Below are 23,566 nucleotides of genomic sequence, written 5' to 3' on the forward strand. Positions count from 1 at the left end.
ATTTTACGTGTACGTGAAAGAATGGGAGTTTAGAGATGGACCAAACCTATTTCTAGGCCAGCATAGGGCTCTCAAGCTATCTGGTAAAAAACCATTTGATTTCCAAGCAGCTGCAGACCTAAATGCAGTCCCAGCCTGACTAGCCAAGCCTGACAGTGGCACTCATCTACCGGGCTGAACGGGCCTCCTCCCGTTCACGGGCTTGAATGTGGAGTCCACGAAACCGCTTTCAGGGCCCTCCTCTCGAGTTCGTAGCCGGGACCAAAGTGAGAGGAGGCTGCAAATCCCTTGCTACTCCCTCGGAGAGATGCGGTTGCAGTCCCCTCCCCATGCGCTAGCTTAGTGCTGGACCAACAGAACGTGGCCGAAGACCTGCCAAGGCCAGGCCATATACTTCAGCTTCCACCAGGACCTCTTGGGACACTACCTCAGGGATTTAAGAGGCCTGATGACTCTGCTCTCTTGCTGGACAGGCCAGAGACCCTGCTTGACAACCCGGTGGGGCGCTACCTTCTAGATGTACCACCAAAGCCTCAGACATGTCGGGCCAGCCCCATGTCAGCTCTAGCCTAGTGGCCAACAGACCTCACTCACCGGAGCCACCTCTGGCTCCCAGTCCCTAAGACTTCAATATACAACCGAACAAACTTTGAGGTAGCTTGTTAGAACGGATCACCGGGGTCAGCAAACTTCCCTAAAACCACTACAGATCCCTAGGCACCGTACCGCTACAAGGGAGTGCAAACAACCAACCCATCCCCAAAATCATTTCAGAAAAATTTTTAATCCTTTTATTATTCTTTTTTAACAAACGGCCCCAGGGATAGGGGACCAGGGGAAGGGGGTGGAGGGGAAGCAAGGCCCCAGCCCCACAACCCCTCCCCACCCACCCCTTTCCCCCTTATATATTTATAATCTATATACAAGCCCCGGGGGGTGGGAGGCAAGGGGAACTCCCTCAGCGGGGTGGGGGCAACCCAGGCTCCTTGTCCCCTCGGGACCCAGGCTCCTCTGCCCGTCGGGAAGGCCCCTCTCGAGAAGATGGCCCCGTCCGCTCCCAGGGCTTCGGCATCCAGCGCAGGGCATCCGGTGGGGAGGCCTGGGGGACAGTACACGGGCAAGGATCAGTCACACTGGGAGGCCAGGGATGGAAAGACAGGAACTCAGGTGGTAACTCTTGGATTCAGACTTGGGGCCACAGGGCTCTCTCCCTTCACCTGCTGGTAGAGGTCGATGCGCTGGGTGCGGAAGACTCCGCTGTAGGTAGAAGGCGGGGCCTTGAGACGAGAATTCAGGCCCGAGAAAGACCTACGGGAGGAAGGCTGTTGAAGGCAAGCCTGACACCTGCTCCCTGGGCCCCTGAGAATGCCATAAAGGCTGGGAAATCTGCATCCCCCTCCCTCTTCTTGCCTTCCAGTTGGGGGAGTACGTGACGACCCGGGTCCCCCAAGACTGCTGCTCAGTTTCCGATAATCCTGGAACGGCTTCAGTTCCACTGGGTGCAGCTGAAGGAAACAAATTCATGAGCCTCCTGCCTCTCAGCCCAACTCCTCCTGAGATCCTGAATCCCTACCCCGAGCTCGTGGGAGATCCCCAGCCCTTCAGTTCCGGTACCTTACCTCTGTTCGCCCCAAGCTAGGGGGGAAAGGTCTGGCAGGTGAAGGCAGCACCCGAGTAGCAGGAGCAGGTGGGGGCCGCACAGCCAGGCTGGGGGGCTGCAGAGCAGGGCCCACAGGTAACAGAGAGAGGGGCGGTGGGGCAGGAGGTGGTGCTGCTGGCAGGGAGCCAAAGTTCACCACAGGCAGCTGGGAGTCCACCATGGGTAGAAGCATCTACAGGAAGAAATTGGGGGGAGGGGGGCGCGGGGAAGAAGGTCAGAAAACCAGAAATACAGTGAGACATAAAAAAGCCAGAGGCTGGATAGAAAAACAGAATGAAGGGCAAAAGGCACGACAAGAGGTACCTGCTGAGCAGGGGCCCCTGAGGGGAGGAAGCCACTTTGGCCACCAGGTTGCAGAGGAGTCGAATAAAAATCTGAGGGGGATGGCAGATCCTGGCGCACCTGTTGGGGACCACGGGGACCAATGTCAACTCCCCCAAAAGCATTCCCTCCCTTCCAACTCCTGAAGCATAGCACCTGCCCACCTCTCACCTGAAGCAAGGGTGGGTCGGGCAAAGGGCTGGGGCAGAAAGCTGGAGAGTAAAGGAAGGAAGGTGGAGGATACAGGATTCCTCCAGCTGGCAACTTCCCCAGCTCTGCTGCTTGCAGTGCGGAGAAATCCAAGAACTGGCCCTTGACAGCTACCCCGGAAAGCAGTGCTGAGGGGGGCGCTGGGCCCGGGGGGAGGTACAGGGGCTGGGATCTGGAGAAGGAAGACCAAAAAAATAATAATAATAATAATTCAGGTGCAGGGAGGGGACTCAGGAAACCAGGATCATTTATTCCTTTGTTCTAAGTCTACCAGCTTTTGGTACCTTTGAAACAGGTCTTCCCCCTTCCCTCCCACGGAAACACCGTTCCCCCTTTCCTTCTGAGATCAACGGGCATCTACTCTTACCTGTAAGGGTGAAGGGAGGGTGTCCCAGGGCGGAAACCTCCATTGTTGGGATGTAACTGAGAGTCTATGGCTCCCCCCCGAGACCTGTGGGAGGGCAAGGCTGAATAGCTCCAGTTTTTCTGGTCAAGGAAAGATCGCGCACCCCACCTACTACAGTAAAAGCCATGACGGTTTACAACTACACAAATTGGAAAGGCCGGACTGTGAGGGACAGCAAGAAGGGGTCACGGGACAGGAAGCAGGACCTACCTGCGAACTGGGAGGCCCGGGACTGCCGTAGAAGACCTCAGGGTACAAGCGCTGGCCTGAGGAGCTGGGCTCTGGGCCATAGTGCCCAGAACCCAGGTTCTTGGATTGTGGCTCAGCTGAGGCAGAAGCACTGGGGAGCAGCTCCCAGTCTCGGGATATGGGGATGGCCTGTGAAGAAGCCTGGTCAGGAGCAGTGTCAGCTTCCTGAACGTCCAGGTCACCCCCAGCCGTTTTCCCTAGAAACTGAAGGCCTTTCCGCCGAACGCGCCCACTCACCTCAGTGACTGCTGCTAGCTCCTTCTCTGCTTTTAGACCGTCTCCGACCACTAGGCGCAGGTCCGAGTCCTGTGGTAGTGACGCAGCGGAGATCGACCTGTGACTCAAGATGTGCATCCCCCACATCCCACCTCCAGTCCTTCCCTTCCTCTCCACCCACCGCGAGATACTGAGATCCTGCCCATGCACACCTTGTCACTGGTGCCAAACTGGACAGGGGGGCCTGGTCGATGGGATGGCCGGAGGGAGCCAGGCTCTGGGCCTCGGTCTGTCCGCGGCAATCGTTCTGTGCCAATGGGGCCGGGGGGCAGAGGCTGCTCCCGGGGCAGCTCCTGGGGTGGGGAAGTAAAACGAAGCCCAAATGAAGGAATGCCCAGAACACACAGGCACAGATAAAGAGGAAACAAACGTGGGGCCAAAGTCAGAGTCCCAGAAACATTCCTCTTCTCTTTTCTTGGTGTTTTACCTTTCTGTCCCCATCATGGGGAGCAGGTGGCCGTCTCCTAGGAGGTTCAGAGGGTTCAGAGCCAGGTGGACCCTCACCAGGAACAGCATTCAGGGGTGAGGGGCCTCCAGGCCGCTTGGGAGGCCCCTCTGCTGCTCCCTTGAGTCCTCCATCAGGGGAACTTCGCTGGCTGCAGGGACCTGACGACACCTGAGAGTCCCCACTCAGGTCCACCCCACTGTCAGACTGACTCATCTGAGAGGAGTGGAAGAGCAATTAGCAAAATCAAGGTAGAAAGCACCCCAACACCTAACTGATGCTCACAAATACACAGACTGAAGAAAGGTGAGAACTAACTATGGAGGTGAGTAGCCCCAGACAACCCAGAACAGGTGGGGAAGAATCCCAGCCCAGACACTCGCTCCCATCATCACTTACCTCTGTTCCAGCCACGTCCTCAAAAGGGCTCAGGGGTTCCATCCAGGGCTCTACGGAGCCAGACCGGTAACTCTTCCGGCTAGTGGCTGCGAAGAGCACCAGACAGCAGAGGGTGAGACTGTCCCGAGACCACCCTGCCCTCTCCGCCCTCTGACGTAGCTCTCCCCCATCCCCCCAGGCTTACTCACCAGTATGTAAACGGTTCCAGATGTGAGGAGTCAGGGCCTCCTTCCCTGCGTCTCTGCACTCTCCCTGAGGGCCTGGGCCCTCAGGCTTCGGGCCCAAGAATCCAGAGGTATGAGAAGGTGACAAAGACTCCTAAAGGTGAAAAAGGCCAGAGGCAAAACATGAATGAGGTGCGAACTGGGGACTGGAAGAGATTGGGCCAGAGTGCGGCAAAAAAGGCGACAGAGAGGAGACAGGCAGTGACTAATACTGAGAATTTAAGGACAGGACACAGTGATGAGAACACGGAAATGGAGAAAACGTAAGCGAGAACATTCAGGAGTAAGAGCAGTGAAGCACAACCTCAAGCTCCATCCCTCACCTCCTGCAGCAGCTCCGGTTTTCTGGGAGGCCGCTCCCGCCGTTTTGGGGGGAAGGAATTAACCCCAGCAGAGTCCCGGGGAGTCCCGCTCACCCCCCTCACCATCAGCCCTGGCTCCTCGAACTGAGGATCTGGGGAAAAGGGAAAATCCATCAGCATCTGCTTTGCTCTATCACTGACCCTAGCTTTTCCCGTTAGCCCACTTCCCAGTCCTTCCACCCTTGCTCAGTCCAGACACCCAACATCAGGGCTCCCAGGCTAGGCTCCTCCCCCTCTGCCCCCTGACCTGCTCTGTGGATGGAGACATTCCCACCCTTAGCCCCTCCAGCTTACCCGAACTGACACTGCTGGTGGTGGCGGCCCTCTGAGCGTCGTAGCGGGTTGGGGGCCGAAGGGAGGGGCCTTGAGGGGCTTGGGGAGGCCCAGGCTTGGGCCTCGGGTGCCCCCCTGGTGCAGCTGCACCCCCCTGGCGGCTGCTGAGCTGGGCCAGAGCCTGCTGGATGCCAGCGGGGTTGCTGTGGATAACCTGGTCCAGGCGGAAGACAGCAGAACTGCTGGGCGGTGGGGGCGGCAGAGGAAGTCCCGGGGGCCGCTCCTCAGGAGGTCGGCTGAAGGAAACAGAGCACCAGCTCCAATATTCCCGGAATTATTAACACTTTCCCTACCAGTCCAATCCGCCAACTTCTCCCGCTTCCCTGTGAAACTCCAGGTATTTCTAACTACGTCTAAGGAATTCTGGGTCTTTGAGGCGGAAAACGAAGAACAGAGAATACGTGCACGCTCCCGGCTCCATGGGTAACTGCTTTCCGGTTACCTTCCCTAGACGGGGCTGTGCGGGGCCTAGCAGCCCCTGTGCCCTCTGACCCCCCACTCCTCAGCACCCACATGCTCTTTCCTTCAGGCGCTCTCCCCTCCCCCACTGCTTAACTCAGGAAAAGACTCAACAGCCTGACCGGACCCTACCCACCTCCGGTTCTTCGGAGAGGGCCAGCTCCTCTTGTCCCCTCGCCCCGGGCCGGTCCTCCCTCCAGGTCCCCCGCCACCTCCGCCGCTGCTACCAGCGCCGGCCTTGCTGCCGGGGCCCGGGCGCCGGTTCTGCCGTTCCATGCCTGGCCGCTGACTCGAGAAGCTCCGCTTGCTCAAATCCTTGGCCCTCTGGCTCAGCTCTCCGCGGGACATGGTTGAAATGCCTGGGCCGGCTCCACCCCCACTGCCCCCAGGAGTTCCCACAGCTTTGGGGGCCAGCAGCGCGGGTGGGGGAGCCTCCTTGTCTCCCCGGCGCTCACTGGCGAAGTCGCTGCTCTCTGACGCGGTCTCCCATTCCTCATTGGCTTGGTCGGAGTTCTGGTTTGACAGATCCGGAGACTTGGCAGCTGCGCGGCGAGGGGGCGGGGGCCCGGACGCGGTCTCCTCTGCTCCAGAGGTGGTGGCTGGAAGGGCTAGGGAAGAGGGCTTGCCCTCTGCCCCCCTGGCAGCATTCTCCCGTTCCTGCTTCAGCCTCCGGAACCGAGGCGGTTTGTCCTGCTGCTGAGCCCTCCCGTGCCGCCTCCGTCGGGGCCGCTCCCCATCTTCCACACCCATGGCCACGCTGCCGCCCCCACTGCCGCCTCCCCGGGCCACAGGGGACAGAGGCCCTGGGATCAGTTTCTCTTTCAAAGGCTCCTTACTGGATGGCAAAGGAGCTGATGGAGGCTTCTTAGGAACCAGGGACTTGGTGGGAGGGCTCCAGCCTGGACAAACAGGTGGAGGGGGCCGCCCGCCCCCCCGGCCCCGACGGGATGGCACTCCTCTGGGAGTGAAGACGCGCCCACCTCGGGCGGTGGAAAAGCGGGCTGGGGCTGGCGAAGGAGGGGCTCCCGATGGTGGAGGAGGAAGAGGGACTTGGGTGAGCACTCCTTCCTTGGGCGGGGGAGCCTCCTTGTCTGAGGGGGCCAGATCGCTCTCATGGGTCTCACTGCCCGTTTCTGAGCCCCGCTGCCGGCGCCGCTTGGGGATTTCTTCGTACTCAGAACCCTCGCTTCGCGTCTCACTGGCAGTGCGGCCTCGAGGTGCCGGGGGCTGGTTCGGTCCCCCTGCCCCGACGGCACGCCCATCGTCTCCCCGGAACTCTCGGTAACTACGGAACTCTCGGCTCCGGGCTCCCCGCCCCCGGCCCCCATAGGTCCCCCGAAAACCCCTCCCTCTGGCAAAATACTCGCCCCGGCCCCGGCCCCGGCAAGAGGCGGGACCCACTCTTTCATAGGAGTAATCCCTCCGGAGCCTTGGGGCAGGGGAAAGATTCCCACTGGGTGGGATCTCCCTGGGGACCCCCATCTTCCCCTTTGCCGTCTTGAGGAGCTCTGGCTTTGGAACCCTGGGGCTTTCATCGCCCTGCTCCAGTGGCTTGGGAGGCAGCTCTTCGGCTTTCGCAGGTGGTAGGAGCTTCTTTATAGGCCCAGCCCGGCGGGGAGGGGCCCCTGGTTCCTCTGGAGGGATCCCACGACGACTGCTGCCTGGGCGAGGGCCCCAGCGGGTCTCAGTGCGGCTCTCTCTGCGAGGTGGAGGGGGGCCTTGGCCTCCAACTGTGCGGCTGGGCTTTCGGCCGGCTTCTGGCCCCGTCAGCTGCGGGGTCTCCTCCTTGGGGCTTTCCTTCTTGGGTGGCGGAGCTTGTACCTTGGTGGCTTCATCATTGCCTGGGGGCCAGGGGAGTGGACGGGGCCCTGGGGGAGCTGGTTCATCCAGAGGGAAGCGAGGGATCGGGGGCCCAGTGGCTCCATTCTCAGGAAAGCCTGGGTAACTGGCCAGATAGGGTGGCGGGGGGGGGTCCTGGAGGTGTCTCGCTCCTAAAAAGAGACACAGAAAAAAGTGGAAATTAAGTATCTTAGAATGAGGAAAACCGGAACTAGGTAGAGAAAAAGAACACTCTATTACCACCGACACTTCTCTTACATTATTCCTGTCACCTCACCAATAATCCAAAGAACCTTTTCTCCTAACCCAAGTCCTTTCACTGGCAAATGCACCCACATCCGCTACACAGACTCACCGCATCCCCTTGTCATCCTCATCGGCAGCCTGGCGCAGCGGGGAGGTAAGAGGGCGGGGATCGGTGGGTGTGGTGGTGAAGACATCTCCTACCCAGGCCAACTTTGGATCCACTGGTGGGGTGCCCCGGTCCCGTAACAGGGGAGGTGCGTGGCGCTCAAACGGTTCTGAGCTTGAACCCCCACTGTCTGAGCGCTCCCGGGGAACTAAGCCTAAGAAAACAAAAGGGATGAGAAAGCTAACCCTCTCCTATATGACAGGCCCTCCAGCTCAAAAAGCATCTCCCCATTCTACTTCTGTCAGTCATGTCGACGTCAACTTCTCCTCTCTTATTCCTGGCAAGCCTGAGCCTGACACGCTCTCCTTAAAGAATTATCTTATCCATATCCACTCAGCTTCTCTACAAATCAATCGATGAACCCCAGTAAATCCTGGCCAATGAAAGCCCACTCTTTCCCAAGGCCATTCCTGAAATGAAGAGTGCTCTCAGCAACACTAAGCACGTACCCTCCCCCTCCTTCACCCATGACCCTTCATCCACACAGTGAGATGCGTGCAGCCACTTCCCAGGACTGTGGTGTCCCCTACCCGCCCCCCTCAAGGGCCCTTACCAGAGGGGTGCACACCAGGAGGGTAGAAGTCCAGAGGGGGCCGGCCCTGGAGGAGCCGGGGGTCCACATAAGGAGGTATCATCATCCAGCGGGGATCAAAGTTCATCGGGGGCATGGGTGGGGGCCGGCCCAGCGCACCTGGGTACAGGGCCTTGGGGGTCGGGGGCGGAGCCTGTGGAGCCGGCACTGCCCCCATGGTCACGGGCTGCGGTGGGGACGGTGGTACCGGAGTGGCTGGGGCGGAACCCTGTTGGTGCTGCTGCCACTGCTGCTGCTGCTTCAAGAGCTGCTCCTGGGGGAGGACAGCAGGGGGCCGGGGGCATCAGGGCCCCGGGCCTGCCCCGCAGCCAACAAGGCCAGAAGCAAAGCTAACACACGCACGCGACATACACTAGCACTGGATGGACACCTGTGTGACACACCAGAGACAGAAGCAGTAGAGGGACCCGGAAGGCACCCCCCGAACGGGATGCACGGGGGAGCCAGGGAGGGGACCGCTCTTACCGGGGGAGAGCAGCCTCTCACCTGCTGCTGGCGCTGGAACCGCGGCGGCAACGACTTCTGGTATTTAGGGTAGCCCAAGCCCTGACTGGCGGGCTGCCGGGGGGGGCCAACCCCATCACCCTTGGGTTCCACCTTTGGGGCCGGGGTCGTAGCAGGAGAAGGACCCTCTTCTGGTTGTTCAGAAGCCTCTTTTGAGGGCAGTTGGGGTTCCACTGCATCGACAAAAAGATAATCCTCAGAGTGACCCAATCCCCCAAGACCTGCCACGAATAGCCCCACGAGCTCCGCCCTCACCTCCGCCACTCTCTCCGAGCTCCGCCCTCACCTCCAGCAGCCTCCCTGAAGCTAAGCGCTTACTCCAAGAGCCAATGATGGTGGTGCGAACTGCCCATGAAACCACCAAAGCAACAGACCCTGTCTTCAGTCTCGCTCCGTGCTGAGCTTTCGGAAAGTGCTCTCAGGTTACTGTTTATCCAGGAGCTCCGAGAGGAAAACCTCCCTCTCCTTAAATACCCATACGAGCAAAGGGACCCCTCTGGTCCTCCACCACTGACAATCTGATACACCGAAACCACTGCCTTCTGCTTCATCTCCTCCCATGCTTACCACCCGTGCCCTCGGCCCCGAGAGAGAACTAGGATGCCCGGGCGTGCCCTGTCGCCATCTCCATACCTGCGCTGGCTTCGAAGCTGCCGCCGCCCGTACTACCAGGGCCGCCGCCACCGCTGGCTGGTGTGGGAGCCGGAACCACACCTGCAGCGGGCGTGGGCTGGGCAGGAGAGGCCTGGGTCTGCTCTTCCGGTTCTTTTTCTGGTGTTGGGGTTGGTGCTGGTGGAGGAGCTGGAGGTGCAGAGAGTTCTTTGGGGACTACAGGTGGCGGAGCTGGGGCGGGAGGAGCAGCAGGTGGGCCAGCAGGCTCTGCTTTGAGCCGCTTGTCAGGCGCCCCAAACTTCTCATCAAGTCGCTTGAGCTTTTCGGCGCAGGCTGCCCGGCGCTCCTCCTGCATGCGACGCTCCTCCTCTTCTCGCCGGCGCCGGGCCCGCTCCACAGCCAGGGAGATCTCAGATGAAGACTGTTTTCGCCGCTGCCGCCAGGCCTCATCCTCGTCTTCGGGTGCTGGGGGCTTGCAGGGAGGGACCCCCCGATCCTGTCAATGGGCAGACCCGGCAGGGCCAGAGGTGTTAGTCGTCAGATTTCTTGTCTTTTTCACAGACTGACCAACTCACTCTAGCTGTGGGGGCAGGCACTGGCCTTGGGTTGGGAGCCTCTTTGGGTAGGGAAAAACTCAACCTAATCTTACCCGTTTCCTCTCTCCTTTCAGAGACCCGAACACCCAGGCCTCCTCGTTCTTCCTCACTAGCATCCCGATTTCTTTTAACCCAGACTCCCGTAACCAAAGACGTTCCAGAGATGCTCTGGATGCTTTTCAGAGATGCTCCACTGCTTTACACTTCCTGTAGCCCATTCCTGACCCTCCCCCCAGCTTCCTCTATTATTAGTGCTTCAACTTCTTAGCCAACACTCATCTCCCACAACTGACCCTTCTCAAGCCCTCATTGTAGACACTCACTGGGTAGTCCCCAGGGGGGCCCCAGTTCCCAGCGGGGCCCCGGTGAGGTGGGGGTGGGGGAGGCTTTGGGGCAGGAGGCCCCGGCTCTGTCTCTGGAGGCCGAGAGGTCTCTGCCCAGGCCGTCTTGGGAGGGGGCGGTTCGCTGCCGGGGGAGTTGCCCTTTTTGCCATCTGCTTCAGGGGGCCGTTCCTCACCAGCAGCTGATTGGGACTCCTTGCTGTGAGCAGACCAACAGTGGAATTAAAATCAGCTGGAAACCAGCTCCTTTAAGAGGGTATTACTGCGAGAGAAACTGAGCCCCCTAACTCACTGGCCCTCAGCTCCCTCCTCATCGGAGTCTCGCCCGTCTTCCTCATCACTGAACTTGAGCTTTTCAGTGTAGTCGACCTCTTCGTGGGCCCCTATGGGGAAAAATGAAAAGCGATAAGCCAAGCATTCTGCTCTCCAACCTCAGATCACTTCTGGATCACAGGAAAGGATCTGGTATTATGTAGTGCGATGCACTCCCAACACCAACCCGCCTCTGCACGAAGCCGCACTGTGAGTCTTGGCATTCCCACACCTCTCAGTTCTTTACCAGAACTTGGCTTTCCGCCATGTGTATGCCCTACCCTTCAGTGTCTCCCTTTCTCCCACACAATCCCCTATTTATTCATCAGATTTTGACTTCTGAAACCAAAACGCTTCATCCTTCATATGCACTAACCTGCCCAACCATCATCATTCTCCTGGTCCAACTGGTCAAACTCTTTGAGGTTATCCTCTTTAAGAATTGAAGGCCGACCTACAGGCTCTACAAGGCGCATTGGCGGCCCTGAACCCCGAGGGCCCGCCACACGGGGGAAACGGCTGCGTGTGAAAAGACAAATGGGAGAGAGAGTGTCAAAGATGGCATGTTGTCGAACCACATACAAGACTCAAGCCTCTGGGCCAGAAGACCATCTCCCTTTCTAAGAGGCTTCCCCTGTCCCCAACCAGAATCCAATCCCAGACCTGGATTACTCACCTGGGCCCATCAGGAGTAGGGTATCGGTAAGGCCCCTGGGGTCCATAGGGCGGAGGGAACGGGAGATATGGGGGATACATCTGCAAAATGGCCCAACAGCAGATGCTTAGAGGGTCAAATATGCAACCAGCTCCCTAAACCTTTCGTCCTTCTCTCTATCATAGGCCCCTGCTTTCTTTCCGTCTCCTCCAAAAGCTAAGTCCTAGTTGCTAACTCTCTAGCTTCCAAGTGCAACCACTCCAAAACAAGATACACAAACTCACGAAGGGCGGCATCATTCCGCGGTAGGGAGGGAACTGGGGTGGGCCCGAAGGCTGTAGCGCCCCCCGGGGATCATGGCTGTGATGAAGTTTGGAGTCTGAGCCCTCCAGCTCATCAGGGCCACGCCCACCTCCGTCCCTCCAGGTTGTAGAATCTGTATTTTGGAAAAGGCAAAGAGAGAACATAACTAAAAATGATGGAGAAAAGGTGAATAAGCCAGCACTTAGCTCTGAAATGGAGTAAGGTACTGTTCTGGCCAAAACCTAACCAACCACTCACCCACCCACTCAACTCACAAATGACAACCACTCACTTTGGGGGCGGAGGCTTGGTCCGGGCCCAGACGACTGTTCGGCAGACTCCCTTTCCTTGGCAGCCTTGTCCTGGTCGCCAGCCGCCTGCAGGGTCGGAAATTCCTCTCGAGAGAATCGTGACAGTAGGCTTGATGCCCTTCCACCTGTTGGAGTGCAGAGTAGCAGACCAAAAAATACCAAAAAACCGTATTTACTGAGAATTTACCACAAAAATCGAAGGCTCTGATAATACCAGACCATCAAGTTCCTACTTTCAAACTCACCCCCCATGCACTGTGTACTCATTTCCCAACAAACAAGGTCAGTCCTGGGACACCCCCGTCAGCCTCACATAAGACAGAAACGAACTTGCTCATGTAGCCCATGAAACCGAGTATGGGGCCCAAAATTTAGCCATTGAGAACCAAGAACACTCTGCTGAAGGTATAGTGCAGGGCTCCTGCCTACCACAGCGCACAGAGCAAGCTCCCCAAGCAGCCCTGCACTCACCATCTCCATGTGCTCCATGGGTGACGCTGGCTTGTGCCCAGGACTTTACCCCGCTTGGAACCGAAGGAGTGTTCTGGGAAAGCAGAGAAATAATAAATGGTGCTGTGGGTGGTAGAACTACAAACCATTCTTGCTCCCAGCCTTCAGTACCATCCAGTTCTTCACATACCTCGGGGGCTGCTGGGGGTCGTTTCTGTTGGTTGGAGGCAGGCGTCTGTGAAGCCGGCAGTGGCTGCGATTCCGGCGGCTGAGCGGTTGAGGCATCGGAACTAAGGGGATGGTAGGACACGAAGGTTATCCAGGACCTGAGATGCCTCCCCTACTTGTCCAATTGTTGGAGGACAGGAAGTGAACCCAAGCCCATTTGTTACTATTCACAAGTACTTGTGACAAAATACCATAACTTAGTCACCCCGTGTAGGCTGTCACCTGTTTGTTGATCCCTTCCTTCTACCTTCTACAGAACGCTAAAAGTGTAATTCCTTAGTCCCCTAACAGGAGCCCTGGAATAACCAAGAAAGACCGAGGCTTCCCTCGGTCTCTGGATCTTATGTGGCTGGGCTAGACCAAGCCCCAATCCATCCTGAAGTTCAAAGTTAAAATGGTCATCACTCTAGGTCCCCCAGACCTCTGTCTACCTCTTGGGGTCGGACTGCTCCTGTTTGCTTGCCCATCCTGTTCCGTCTTTCGGCACTAATGAGACGTTGGGGTCATTGCCTTTGTTCTCGGCTTTCAGGCTTGGAAGGTTGGCTGGGGGTGGCATACGCCGGGCAATGGCAACTTTCCCGAGACTCTGCAGGCCATGGCGAGGGGCAACTGGAGAAAAGATGGGAGGGTGAAGAACACCCCACATGGGTGATCGGACAGCTTCCTACCCTAGGCCCCATTTGTACCTCCTCAATGTCTTATTACCAAACTTCTTTTAGAAACCCCTCCTTCCTTTGCCCTCAGCAATCTCTGAAATTCCACTCCAAACGCTAAGATGTATTACACTTGATGCTTCTTTGTTGGATGGTTCACCTTGAGCCTGCAGGGAGCAAGCTGGCCCCAGGCTTCTCCAAATCCACATTTCTTTGCCTCCAATTCTTACGTGTCCAAAGACAGGGAACTACAGACACGCCTTTGTAGGAGGGTCACTGGTGTTCATCCAAAGCTCAACGTTCCCTACGGGACCCAAGATAAAGCTGGGAGTCTCTAGGGTTCCTGTAGTCTTTTGATACTTGTACTATAATCATTTCCCTTCAGAAAGCTTTAAAATGTATGCCCCATTCATGCCCAGCCTCTAGAAATTAGGAACATCTTGGCAGGACCCTCACCAGCGGGTTTCTGGATCTCTAAGGACTTGCCCTTATACGTATCAAACAGGTTGAGCGAGGAATACTTCTTTCCATCCTTCCCCTTGGCAGTCGGCCCCGAGCGATCGGACATTGCGCTGGAAGCTCATTGAGTAGGTTGGGTCCTGCAGGCACCTCCCCCAAAACGTGCCGGAGCCTGTGGGCCAGACACCAAGTGTTTCAGTGTCTGCTCCCTAGATGCTCCTTTGCATTTTCGTTAGGGGCCCAGACACTTGGCCCTCTGATGTCTTTTCCTCCAGCCTATTCAAACTCCCCGTCCCTTTAAGCAACTCCCAGAGTCCAAATGCCATGGTCCCTCTTTCCCCCAGACACCTCTTGCCAAGGAAATCCAAATAAAAAATCTGGTATGCTCCTAGTAGTAGACACACACTTCCTTTTGTGCCAGTCTATAAAGGATAGCCGCTTCTTCATTATTCCAAGTAATAATCTCTTTCCCCTCCACAAAAAGCATTCCAGAGATGTATGATAAAACATGGCAAGTCCCAGCCCCAGAGAAAACCAGAAAGAGGCAGACAACTCCATCCTGCAAAAAACAGAGCTTTAAATCCCTGACTTATTAGACACCAGCTCCCTAACTGTGCCCCAGGTTCCTTTCCCAGCAGCCTCGCTCCCATCTGGGGAGGTCTGCAAGAAGGTATGCCGGGAGTTTAACGATTTTATGAGCTTGCTCAGCCAGACTAGGGGCTAGTGCCAGATAATTCCTCGTGGAATTGGGGCTCTACATACTCCCAGGCTACAGACCCCAAGTATTTGGAATATTCACCCCATTTTTTCCTACACTTGCCCCCATCCCAGCTCCTGGAAAAAATCTGGTCTCCAGATGAAAACACTGGTGGGCTCTGGCTTACCCTATGCAGATATGAGAAAAACAAAACATTATGGAGCCACCTCAAGCACACTCTGTAACCACGGGGCCAAAGCCAGAACCAACTTCATTTTCCTACTCCCAGTAAGAACAGCCATCAGCAGTCATTTCTTTCCCCAATATCCCTTCCTCCCCAAGCAGGCCAAACTCTGCATCGTCAGTTGGTTCCTGAGTGACCAGGCATTCATTTATAGGAAGGAATGGCGTACAGGAAAGAGATGGGAGGTGGTGGGAAATCCAGGCAGGCCCACGATAAAAACTGGGTAAAATCAGGATGAAAAACAGGGAAAACTTTAAGACAGGTAAGATGAAGGAGTGGGGGTTGCCCTGTAGGTGTTTAAAGATTCCAATCTTCGAAAAATAAATACATGAATAAAAAGGGGATAGACAAATGTGGAGTAACACTAATCAAAGAGGATCAACACGAAAGCAACTGGGAAATAATACACTTAACCAGAAATGGTAAAGAAAAGATACAGAGCGAAGTAAGAGGGCAATGTCAGGAGACCCAAGAAAAAAAAGGGGGGATTGAGACAGAGAAGAAATAAGAAAAATGAAAAAGCAGAGAAAGACTGAGGAACGTAGAAAGCAAACATGTAGGATAAAAGCAGGGTTCCAGGGTGGGAGTGACTCGACGCGAAGAGGGGCGTCAAGAATGGGAAATCCAAGCACTGGGTGATGGCAGGGTGGCCCAATATGGAAGAAAGGAGACTCTCCGAAGATCGGCGGGCGCGGCCCACCCCAGACTGGCGGCGGGGAAGGGGACTCACAGATTGGGGTGAAGAGGCCAAGAGCGCAGCTGAGGTTGGGGAGTTAGGGGCCCAGGAGAGGGGGTCGCCCCATAAAGCCAGGAATGTGGGTGGTTAGGGGCAGGCCACAGACTCTGTGTGAGGGGTTGGAGGTGCGGGTACCAAGCTGGGGTATCAGAGGGGGAGGGGCAGTCAAGCCCCGGCAGCAGGAGGACAAAATGGCGGCGGCTAATGGCAGCTTCTCCTCCCCCCGGCCCGCCACCGCCGCCGCCGCCGCCGCCACGACCGCTCCCGCGCCGGAAAAGGGCCTTAGCACTCGGCTCCCCAGACTCACCTGGCCGGGTGCGCGGGGGTCCGGGACTGGGGCCTAGGGGCTCCCCGAGGTGGGATGGCGGTGGGGCGGGGGCGGATGGCGGCGGATGGCGCCGGGATCGGCTCCTCCCGTCTCCCTCGCTCACTCCGCGGCTGGGCTCCGACTAACGGCCCATCCGGGCAACCGCCGCCCCCGGGAGCACCCCCCCACCTCCCGCCTCCCTCAGCGCATGACACGCCCCCTGATTTGCATAAAGGGCGGGGCACCTTCTACCCTATCCCTCTTTGCTTCGAGGGCTGTCCTTGTTTAAAAAAAAAAGCAGGGCGTGCGGAGCAGGCATAGGTTCTTTGCATAAAGAGGAGGGACTTTCAGGCGCTAGGACGCCGGTTGGCTAAAGAGACGCGCCCCCGGCGTCGGCCGTTAAGACGCGTAGAGGGGGCGGGAATGCAGTGCCTGTCGGCCGGGCGGTTAGGGCGCAGAATTTGCACGACTAATGGAGGCGGGGGGAAGGGGCGGAGCGTGCGTTGTGCGTTCGTGGAAAGAGGGGAGCGGAGAGACGTAGGGACGCGGAGAGTGGAAGGAAACGATGCAAGACTGGCAGTGCTTTCAGCGGAGATGGAGCGAGAGCACGGGGCGGAAGGGGTTACCTGCCGGAGGGCGGGGCTTACGTAACCAGGGAAGAGTCCCGACTCACGCGTCCATTCGCGAGAGGTGAAAGCACCAAAGAGGCGGGGCCTTCTAGTTATTAAATCACGTCGTGCAAATGAAGTGGATAGACAGGCCAATCCTGGGGTCCAGGGGAGTGTATCGTCGGCCCTTGCGGTGTAGGCATTCTTTTGCTAGTTCTATTTATTTGCATAATACATGCAAATCATTTGAACAAAGATAGGGTAGGAATGACCTCTTCGATCAACATATCGGCAACCAATGGCTAAGACATTTAATTTTATAACCTATAATTTTCATGAATATATTTGTATATCTGATACTATTGGCGGTTTGTATTCTCTTCAGATGGGTTTCATTCTACGAAATGTGGTACTAGTTCCCTCCTTTGTCTCTAATTACTGTGCTCCTGTCAGACCGGCTACCCGTTCAGCAAATCATTCGACAACTGCTTCAAAGGCGTGAGAGATATCCACAATATATTATGAAAGTAGAGGAATAAAATCAGATCCTGCCTGAGGAAGTTCAGAAATGCTTCTAGAAAAACGTGGATCTTTTTAAATGTGAAGAACTAGTTAGGATTTAGCCAAGTTTGAGGAGACGGTGCACAGCTCAGGCCCAGTGAACTGATGAGCAGAGGCATGGTTTTAGGGACCCGTGCCTCTCAGCTGTTGTGACTAAAGAGACTGCCTGTCCATTATGGAAAATGAGATCAGAAAAATTAGCAAGAATCCAATAACAGTTTTATCCTGAGGCACATTAAGATAGTTGAGATGACTTCAGTTCTTAAGCATTCAAAATGATTCTCTTGTCCCCCTCTCCCTGGTCACCTACCACAGCAAAATTTCTTGGAAGAGTTATCCATATTCACTGTCACCAATTTCCCTCCTGTCATTCATTCTTAAACCAACTCCAGTCAAGCCTTCACCCCAATCTTTTACCCAGCATGCGTGTATCAAGGACATCAGTCTCATGTCTTGAAATAGCATTCATGTACTGATGACTCCCAAATGCAGACCTCTCTCCCAAACTCCAGACTTGGATACAGAGCTATGTACTTGACATCTCCTCTTGGTTATCTAACATCATTTCAAATTCGGTATGTCCAACACCGAACATTTGATCTCCAGACCCTCAAAATTTGCTCTCTCCCCAGCCTTCATCATCTCAGTTGGTGGCAATTTAAAAATTATAGTTAAGCTAAAAACCCTGGAATCCTCATGGACTCCCTTCTTTATTTCACTCCCCACTTTCAAGCAGACAGGAACTCCTGTCTTGAGAAAATATCCAGAATCCAGCCAATTCATTTACACTGCTTCCACCTTGATCTCTCACCTGGGTTACAGCTACAGCCTCCTAACTTGTCTTTAGTCTACCCCTGCCCCTACTGCCTGTTCTCTGCACTGCAGCCAGAGTGGGCCTTTTCTCAAAGGAGGCCTCAAAGGACTCCCTTGCTCAAAGTTCTACAATGCCTCTGTTTCTCTCAAAGTCCTTAGAGTGGCCTACAAGACCCTAAATGACTTGGCCCCGTGATTTTATCACTTTCCCTACTTCTACTAGGCATGTCTCACCTTGGAGCCCTTTTGCTTCTCTTTTCCTCGCCAAGTTGACTCTTCCCCCAGAAACCCACATCGCTCATTCCTTTACCTCCATGAGGTCTTTGTTCAGTGCTGGTCCTCTTCTCAGTGAGGCCTACGCTGATGACACATTCAAAATTTTAATCTTCCCTGACCATCCTGTTACCCCCGTTCCCCTTTAACTTGCTCTACTTTTTCTTCTAACATCATATACATTTTAAATTATATTTATTGTTTGTTGTCTGTCCTCCTCCTACACCATTTTCCACAACAGAATGTAAACTTCACAATGGCAAGGATCATTGTTTTGTTGACTCTTATATCCCAACCACCTAGAATAGGGAATGGCACAAGGTTGATGGCCAATAAATTATTTTTATTTTTTTAAAAGATTTTATTTATTTATTTGACAGAGAGAGAGAGAGAGAGCACACAGGAGCAGGGGGAGGGGCAGACAGAGGGAGAAGCAGGCTCCCCGCTGAGCAGAGAGCCCAATGCAGGGCTTGATCCCAAGATCCTGGGATCATGACCTAAGCCGAAGGCAGACGCTTAACTGACTGAGCCACCCAGGCGCACCCCCCAAATGATTTTTTAAGTCTTTTTATCAAAGCATACTATATTTATTTATTTTTGATGAATTTTCACAAACTGAGCAGAACATGTAGCCAAAAATAAAACTTTAGCGCCACAGAAGCTGCTAGAGGGCCTCTTCCAGTCATTGCCCTCCCCCAAGACTTACTACTATCCTGACTTATAACAACATATATTAGTTTTACCCTTTTTTGTACTTTATACAGATGGAATTGTACAGTAAGGGTTCTCCTGTGTCTGTCTTCTTTTGCTTAACATTATGTTGAAGAAGTTCATCCACATTGTTGCATGTAGCTGTGGTTTGTTCGTTCTTGTTGCTGTAAAATAATAGTCCGATGTATGAATAGAACCCAATTTATTTATCCTGAACGAACGAATTATTTAAGCTCCAGCTCCTTTGTATCCTCCTCGGTGTCACCGGAGTTGTTGCAAAGATTAAGAGAATTAGTACACAGAAAGCATTTAGGATGGTATACAGTGGGTGCTCAATAAGTTTAGCTATTGATTTTATTACGTTCAGATATTTTATCCAACTTGCTGTGATCTCCTCCTCATCTGAAGTCCCATACATTTATTGTAGCACTCTTTAAGAGGTCAACCTGGCTTCACCACTGGGAAGAGCCAACACTCCTGTTCTCAGTACATGAAACAAGCTGGGGTAATTGGATTATCTCTCCCCAGAAAGTCAGGAAATCTGAAATAGTGGCCAGAGTCTGGGGATTGCTAGAGTTAACACTCATCTGGACCTGCTGGAGGAAAGGTCCAGGAATAGCCTCACTGAAGACTTGGGAACTCTGTGGTTCGTTCCTTCCCTGGGATTGGCTTTTTTTTTTTTTTTTTTAAAGGTTTTATTTATTTGACAGAGAGAGAGACACAGTGAGAGAGGGAACACAAGCAGGGGGAGTGGGAGAGGGAGAAGCAGGCTTCCCGCCGAGCAGGGAGCCCAATGCGGGGCTTGATCCCAGGACCCCGGAACCATGACCTGAGCCGAAGGCAGACGCCCAACGACTGAGCCACCCAGGCTCCCCCGGGATTGACTTTTTAATCCTTTCTGCCATCCAAGTATTCTGTATCCCCAGTATCTGTTCTCAATATCCTCCAAATAGAAGCCCCCTTTCCCTTCATTAGACTCAGTTTCTGCAGCTTGTCCCCTAAAAGGACCTCAATGACTCATTTAATGCTTAACTTATCAGGACTTATAGTTTTGTGAATCCTTTATTCAGTAACATCAGTTCTTTTATCCATCCATCTATCCATCCATCCATTCAAGTTTTAAACATTATTGAGGGCTTATGATATGCCAGGCGCTGTGAGGTAGATCATATTATCCCCACTTTCTGAGGAAAGACCCAGAGAGTCTTAATTATTTGTTAGGTAACAAAGACTAGTGATGGAGAATATTGGTTCAAGATAATCCTTGCTTGGGGCCCCTGGCTGGCTCAGTCAATAGAGCATGTGACTCTTGATCTCGGGGTTGTGAGTTGGAGCTTCACGTTGGGTGTAGAGATTACTTAAAAAAAGTAAAATCTTGGGCACCTGGGTGGCTCAGTTGGTTGAGCGACTGCCTTCTGCTCAGGTCATGATCCTGGAGTCCCGGGATCGAGTCCCACATCGGGCTCCCTGCTCGGCAGGGGGTCTGCTTCTCCCTCTGCCCTCTTCCCTCTCGTGCTCTCTGTCTCTCATTCTCTCTCTCTCAAATAAATAAATAAAATCTTTAAAAAAAAAAAAAGTAAAATCTTAAAAAAAAAAAAAAGATAATCCTTGCTCTTCCCCATGGGCCTGGGTGGTATTTTTTTGTCTGTACATGTCTTTTTGTCCCATCTAAATTCCTTGAGATCAAGGCTATCATATATCTGGAATCTGCCTTGAAATCCAAAACCATCTGCTGTAGTTGACACATTACAAAATTGTGGATGGATTGCTCATATGGGCAAATCCTTGCTGCCCTTCCCTCAAAGATGTTCACTTTTTCCCAAACCCAGGGAAAAAACTTCCCCCAAACAGAGACCGAGCTGACTTGATCTGGAGAAGGATAGTTTATTTAATTTAGTGTACCTCTGGCTCACAATTCTGTGTCCTTTTTCCGTGTTGGGGTCATTAGAAGCCCCATCAATCCCACAACATCTCCCCTACTACAAATTAGGGCAACTCAGAGATATTTTTCTTCGCTGGGGGACCTGCTGGCTTCTCCTGTTCTCTCGCTTTCTCCTCGTACATCAGGATCCTGGTTGAGATGGGAAGAGACAGAGGGATCAGGGGACAGTCTTCTCGAGAGAATAAATCTTAGGCTGCTGTGAAAGTCTGGAAAAGGACAGGGGTTATTATGGTGGGAGGAAGAGGAAGAAGAGCAGGGATGGCCGTGCCGGGGGCTGTAGGGACCAGAACATTGGATAGCGATAGGAACTTGGAAGGGTCCCTTAAAGAAGGGAAGAAATGGATGCTGAGTAATGTGCCCGTGAGCCTGGGGATGGGGGTAGGGTTGAGGAGAAAACAGGTAAGCATAGGAAAGGTTGGCACTGGACCCTCACATTTTTAGGATGGCAGATCTCTTGCCCAGCATCATCTTGAGGAAGTCAGAGTAGCTGAAAGTCTCCCCAGAGTCGCCGGACACCTCCCTGATTAATTTCTTGAGCTCCAGGTGGGTCTTGGGGACCCCCAGTTTCTCCAGCATCCGCTTCAAGGACATGATATCTAGAGGCAGAGGAGTGGGGTGAGAAAAGGGGAGCCTCTCTCTCTCTGTCCTCACCTTCCCATTCCCATTCTAGTCCCTCCTACTCTGGTGGCTGGGCCCTCTCCCAAACCACTGGGAATGGAGCATGGTAGGAGAGACCTCCCTCTTCCTGGGTCTGCACACCCCCCCATCACCCTTTTCTCACCGATATCTCCGTTTCCATTCAGGTCAAACTCCATGTATTTCTCTGGGTGAGGGGAGAAAGCAGATAGGGTAAGCGCTGGCTGGAGGGTCCCAGGCCGAGGCAGGGCAGGGGCTTGAGAAAAGGGCCGCTGACCAAGCGCTAGGTGGGGAAGATGTGGAAGGGGGAGGTGGGGCAAGCAGAGGAAGTGTGGGTTGGGTTGAGGCACCCTGTTAAGGTGTAGGGAACCAGAGAGGGTGCTGAGAGGGGCAGCCCAAGGAAAGAGATTGCAACCAGGGGGAACAATAGAGGCAGCCTCCCTTTTTCCCACCACACATGTAGACTCTGTGTCTTTGAGGTCCTTTCTCTGTTCTTGAGGAAATCAAGAAATCTCCTCACTCCCCATCTGCCCCTACAGTTTTCCCCTCACTCTTGAAGGTCTCCAGTTTGGAGGGCAGATCCTCATCACTGCTATATTTGGGATCATCCAGGAACTGCTGTGGGGAGAAAGCAAGAGCCAGGATAGGTCCACCTCGTCCAGGGGCCCCTTCCCCCCAGGCCCTGCCCCCTCAGATCTTCCTTTTACCTTGTTGATTTCATGGAGTCTCTCTTCCTGCTGGGCCTTCAGCAGCCCGAAGGCTTTTCCTCCTGAGGGGGCACAGAGGTTAATGTTTCCTCACCCCCCCATTCCTCTTCTTTCCCCCACACCGGCCCAGGGTCATCAGAGTTCTGCCCTGCTAGACCTGCTCACTACCTCCTAGCCCTGCCCAGGTCTGTCCGTCTCCTTGCTCCCATTTTAGGCTCTGCCTCTTCTACCTTCCTTACCCTGTAAATCCCTGGTTTGGCTCATAGCTCAGCAGATGTTGATGGAGAAACCGGTAGATAGGTGGATAGAGACGGAGCTGGTGCTCTCTCTGTCTGCCGGCTCTCCTCTCCCATCAGCCTCCTCGGAGGCCTCCCTCCTAAACTTCCTCTTTCCCCTCATTCCCTCCTCCTCCAGTCCCAGGCCTCACTTCCCCTCAGCTTCTGCTGACATGAGCACCCCAAGAGGAAGGGCCGGTGGCTCTAGGATTGAGATGAGAAAATAACATTCTCCCAAATTCCTCTTAAGGAGAGCCCAGTCTAGGGGTGCCTGCGTGGCTCAGTCGTTAAGTGTCTGCCTTCAGATCAGGTCATGATCCCAGGGTCCTGGGATCAAGCCCCACATCAGGCTTTCTGCTCAGTAGGAAGCCTGCTTCTCCCTCTCCCACTACCCTCTGCTTGTGTTCCCTCTCTCGCTGTGTCTCTCTCTGTCAAATAAACAAATAAATAAAATCTTTTTTAAAGAAAGAGAGCCCAGTCTGTGCAGGAAAGAAAGAAGCCACTGGAGGTATGGGGGAAGGCTATTTACTCTCAGGAACAAATAAATGGTCTTTGAACAGGTGCAGAGGGTCAGGTAAATCTTAAGACTTGCATTTGGTCGGGTGTCATGAGTCTGGGCACGCAGGTTTGGATACATAGCCGAGGAAGGGCCGACTGGATTTTTCTACGCTGTGAATGGGAGAAAAATCTCAAGTCCACTGGCAGATCTAAAAGGACAGCAAGATGGTTTAGGGTCGGAAAGGGAGAGAAGCTTCACTCCCAGTCTGGCAGCTCCACAGAGGCACTTGGAAACATGGCAATGCCTAACACATGAATTGCACTTCGCTTTAGGATGTGCAATGTAACCCATTCATCTTATCTCCCTTGAAATATTTAGTGAAATCTACAGAGCTCAGGAACTCGAGAATTTTTAAAAAGATTTTTGTTTATTCATTTGAGACACAGAGATACAGAGAGAGAGAAAGAGCATGAGCAGGGGGAGAGGCAGAGGGAGAGGGAGAAGCAGGCTCCCCGCTGAGCCAGGAGCCCGACGTGGGGCTCTGGGACCACGACCCGAGCCGAAGGCAGACGCTTAACCATCTGAGCCACCAAGGCACCCCAGGAATTCGTGAATTTAAGTAGATTCTTTGGAGGAACTGAAAGTGGTGCTGAGAGAGACAGCATCTGTGGAAACAAGAGCCAGAGGGTGAAGCCAACATTGGGGGGTGTGTATGTGTAATCGGGGCCAGTCACCGTGGGTTCGATAGAATGGGTAAGAAGCCTCTAATAAATGTCTTCCCCACGCATATCCTTTTTCCTTTTTTTTGTCGTATGAGTAGTTGCTTCCAGGGGGGGTGAGGCTAGTAGGTTCCCCTCACTGAGACGTTTTTGTTCAAACTCCCCACCATTTTTGTTCAAACCTCCCAAACTCTGGGTGGTTCAGTCAGTTGATTGTCCGACTCTTG

The 23,566-nt window shown here is 54.2% G+C and overlaps 2 protein-coding genes and 1 non-coding gene across 3 annotated transcripts; all 3 read right to left on the reverse strand.

Moving 5' to 3' along the window:
• Positions 1-777: 777 nt before the first annotated feature.
• On the reverse strand, positions 778-15,764 carry PRRC2A (proline rich coiled-coil 2A). Its single transcript, XM_044917725.1, is given in 32 exon segments — positions 778-1,099; positions 1,218-1,308; positions 1,411-1,505; positions 1,620-1,832; positions 1,964-2,062; positions 2,153-2,363; positions 2,559-2,658; positions 2,804-2,975; positions 3,084-3,152; positions 3,275-3,415; positions 3,550-3,783; positions 3,967-4,052; positions 4,155-4,284; positions 4,514-4,644; positions 4,847-5,121; positions 5,481-7,318; positions 7,320-7,335; positions 7,539-7,749; positions 8,149-8,440; positions 8,674-8,864; positions 9,325-9,799; positions 10,223-10,439; positions 10,533-10,623; positions 10,929-11,071; positions 11,229-11,308; positions 11,492-11,643; positions 11,803-11,946; positions 12,293-12,365; positions 12,462-12,561; positions 12,931-13,108; positions 13,609-13,783; positions 15,596-15,764. Coding segments are annotated over 31 exon segments (6,501 nt in total). The 5' UTR covers positions 13,721-13,783; positions 15,596-15,764; the 3' UTR covers positions 778-958.
• LOC123325637 lies at positions 13,295-13,425 on the reverse strand. The gene has a single exon (XR_006540568.1). It is a non-coding gene; the product is annotated as a small nucleolar RNA SNORA38 (small nucleolar RNA).
• Positions 15,765-20,427: 4,663 nt separating the features above from the next.
• AIF1 (allograft inflammatory factor 1) lies at positions 20,428-22,197 on the reverse strand. The gene is made up of 6 exons (XM_021697034.2): positions 22,086-22,197; positions 21,847-21,908; positions 21,691-21,757; positions 21,285-21,326; positions 20,937-21,099; positions 20,428-20,632 (listed from the first exon to the last, which is right to left on the reverse strand). The coding sequence occupies exons 1-6, from the start codon at positions 22,108-22,110 to the stop codon at positions 20,548-20,550; spliced, it is 444 nt and encodes a 147-aa protein (XP_021552709.1). The 5' UTR covers positions 22,111-22,197; the 3' UTR covers positions 20,428-20,547.
• Positions 22,198-23,566: the final 1,369 nt, after the last annotated feature.

Source organism: Neomonachus schauinslandi, chromosome 8 (genome assembly GCF_002201575.2).
Source record: "Neomonachus schauinslandi chromosome 8, ASM220157v2, whole genome shotgun sequence".
Lineage (NCBI taxonomy): Eukaryota > Metazoa > Chordata > Mammalia > Carnivora > Phocidae > Neomonachus > Neomonachus schauinslandi.